The sequence below is a fragment of the Glycine soja genome, chromosome 13 (genome assembly GCF_004193775.1).
Source record: "Glycine soja cultivar W05 chromosome 13, ASM419377v2, whole genome shotgun sequence".
Lineage (NCBI taxonomy): Eukaryota > Viridiplantae > Streptophyta > Magnoliopsida > Fabales > Fabaceae > Glycine > Glycine soja.
Window position 1 is genome coordinate 6043353 of NC_041014.1, and position 2479 is coordinate 6045831.

Below are 2479 nucleotides of genomic sequence, written 5' to 3' on the forward strand. Positions count from 1 at the left end.
ATATTGTGCAAAAGATTTAAACAGCATGTCAGGCTGGAATAACCAATGCTAGTATTAGCGTAATGTTTGACAGGACCGCAGATCAAAATAAAACAAAAAAAAGAGTTCTATTACAATTTCCAAATAAACAGAATGTTAGACTGCAATAGCCGATGCCAAGCTGGGTTACACATCAAAATAAAACAAAGATAGTTCAATTACAATTTCCAAATAACCAACAAAAAAGGAAAAAGTGTTGGCTATTCCAAACGACCAAAATCTATTCAATCTGGTCATGTTTTGCTAATTTGTTGGACGATAGCTGAGCTGGTGAAATCTGGGAGCTTCTTGCTTCATCATCACATTCATGAAATGGCTGTCGTTTTGTTGGTGTCAAGGGAAGTTCAATAAGTGGATCATGGTTTGTTGTTATAGAAATGGATTGCTGGATAGAACAAACAATAACATTAAGTTTATGCAAAAGCTGAATTAGATGCAAATCTTAGTCAGAATTCTTGATCCCATTCGAGCATCTCTATGCATATGGATTAGAGTCCTGGTCCAAATATATGTATGTAAATACTATATTGGAAACCGATGCCAATACTGAGAACTTACAGATTCATCGTGCACAGGATCATTGGAATCAAACGGTGTTCTAACTTTAATCTTTGAACATGTCTGCATAAGATGTTGATTGATACCAGCAGAATCGATGCAAAATAAATTAGCATATAAATAACATATAGATATAACAATAATGAACAAAATTAACTCCATAAAACAGGACCTCAGCATCAGGCAACATGTCCAGAACATCATTAATTAAAGTTAAGTCAGTTGAGCATTTCAAAATAGCAGAATTTTTATACTGTGGCTGGATTTTGATTTTGAAGGCGAGCAGATGACCCAGTAGTTTATCAAGTGCTTTTGGGGAGGCATTTAAATCCAGATCACCATCCTTGAACAGGAAAAAACACAAATAAAATTAAAGATAATCCCAAGATTCAAATTTCGATTTTGCAATTATAGACACCTACTTCTACTTTGAGGGTATTGACTTCATCAGCTGACTGCCCAATAAATTCGGTGCATTCACGATCCCACAAGAGGAATTTTGTGCTTTCATCTTTATAATTGATCATCACCTCAACTCTATATCTGGAAACATATATAATAGCGTTAAATGCTAAAAACAAATTAAAAGATAAATATAGTGCCACAGAAATTGAGAAAGGAAAACAAAGACCTAAGCACAGCTCGATCATTATGCTTGCCACATGGTCACACAAACGGTTCTGTATAGACATTTGTTTTCTTATGGCACTGAATGCAAGCTGCATAACACCATGAATGATTGTCCATAAAAATCCTCGTGATTGTACCAACAGTAACATAAACAAACTCCTGCAGGAAATATCACAGCCATAAAATTCAGCAGGAGGCCGCCAAAGAAGGGATAAACAGGTAAACATAAATAAGACAATTACTTCACAAAGGTTGTTTATCTCAGAAATGGTCTTTGCCTCTGACTTGGAAATGAATGTTTCCCTTGATGATAATTGAGCAGAACCTGAAGCCTGTGAACTCCACTGCGAACGACGTGTCAAAACTGAGTGGATCTCAATGCCCAATTCTGAAAGCCTATACATACAAAATCAATAATAGACCGAAGGAAAAAAAAAAAACAAACATATATTAATAGCAACATGAGGCAAATACTTTTGATTGAAATCTTCAATTGGTGCCACTGCCTCATTAATAGTCAATTTAGAAGCCTTCAAAGAATTGCTAATTGAGCATGGATAGGATCCTACACCACTCAAAAATAAAAGCATAAGTTGGATCCGATGAAGATTAAAAACAACAAACTATATATCATAGTATACCCTGACCCTCTTTAATTCTGGCATTGGTCAACATCACAATAATAGGCCTTTCAGTCTCATGCTGATCCAAATATTCCAAAAATTGGAGATAGTAATCATCCCATAGAGTGCAAGACAACAATTGGTTACTGAAAAGAAAAAAAAACCATTATACAAACAATCAATTAACAACATACAATCATACAACCATGAATAACTCATAGAACATATCAGATTTTTACCTCAGATTCATAAGCTTAAAAACAACTCTTTTACTTCTGGGTGAAATATGACGAAAGACAACCTCGTCAACCACACCAATGATGTCTAAAAAATTGAGTAAAAATGAATAACGCAAAACAAAACCCACAAACGCTGCTGATGAAATTAGAAATGTAAATCTAGCTATGCTTACCTACTAATAGGTCAGACTGTAATTGGCCAGCAATGACATCTGAAAAATCTGCAAATCTATAGTTTTTAAAAGGAAGCTCATCCAATTCACATTGTCTGACAACCATAACTCCAATAAATGTCAATTTATATGGATGATCACAAACTCTAAATTGTCCATCATTCATGCTGACTCTAAAATTGTGCATCATATAAGTACAGTCTTCCTTCAAATCCAT

The 2479-nt window shown here is 34.7% G+C and overlaps 1 protein-coding gene across 1 annotated transcript; it reads right to left on the minus strand.

Annotated features, from left to right (window-relative positions):
- Nucleotides 1–259: 259 nt before the first annotated feature.
- Nucleotides 260–2479, minus strand: LOC114381542. Its single transcript, XM_028340819.1, has 10 exons — nucleotides 2263–2479; nucleotides 2090–2174; nucleotides 1869–1996; nucleotides 1702–1792; nucleotides 1470–1623; nucleotides 1274–1386; nucleotides 1020–1140; nucleotides 770–940; nucleotides 598–660; nucleotides 260–424 (listed from the first exon to the last, which is right to left on the minus strand). The coding sequence occupies exons 1-10, from the start codon at nucleotides 2477–2479 to the stop codon at nucleotides 260–262; spliced, it is 1308 nt and encodes a 435-aa protein (XP_028196620.1).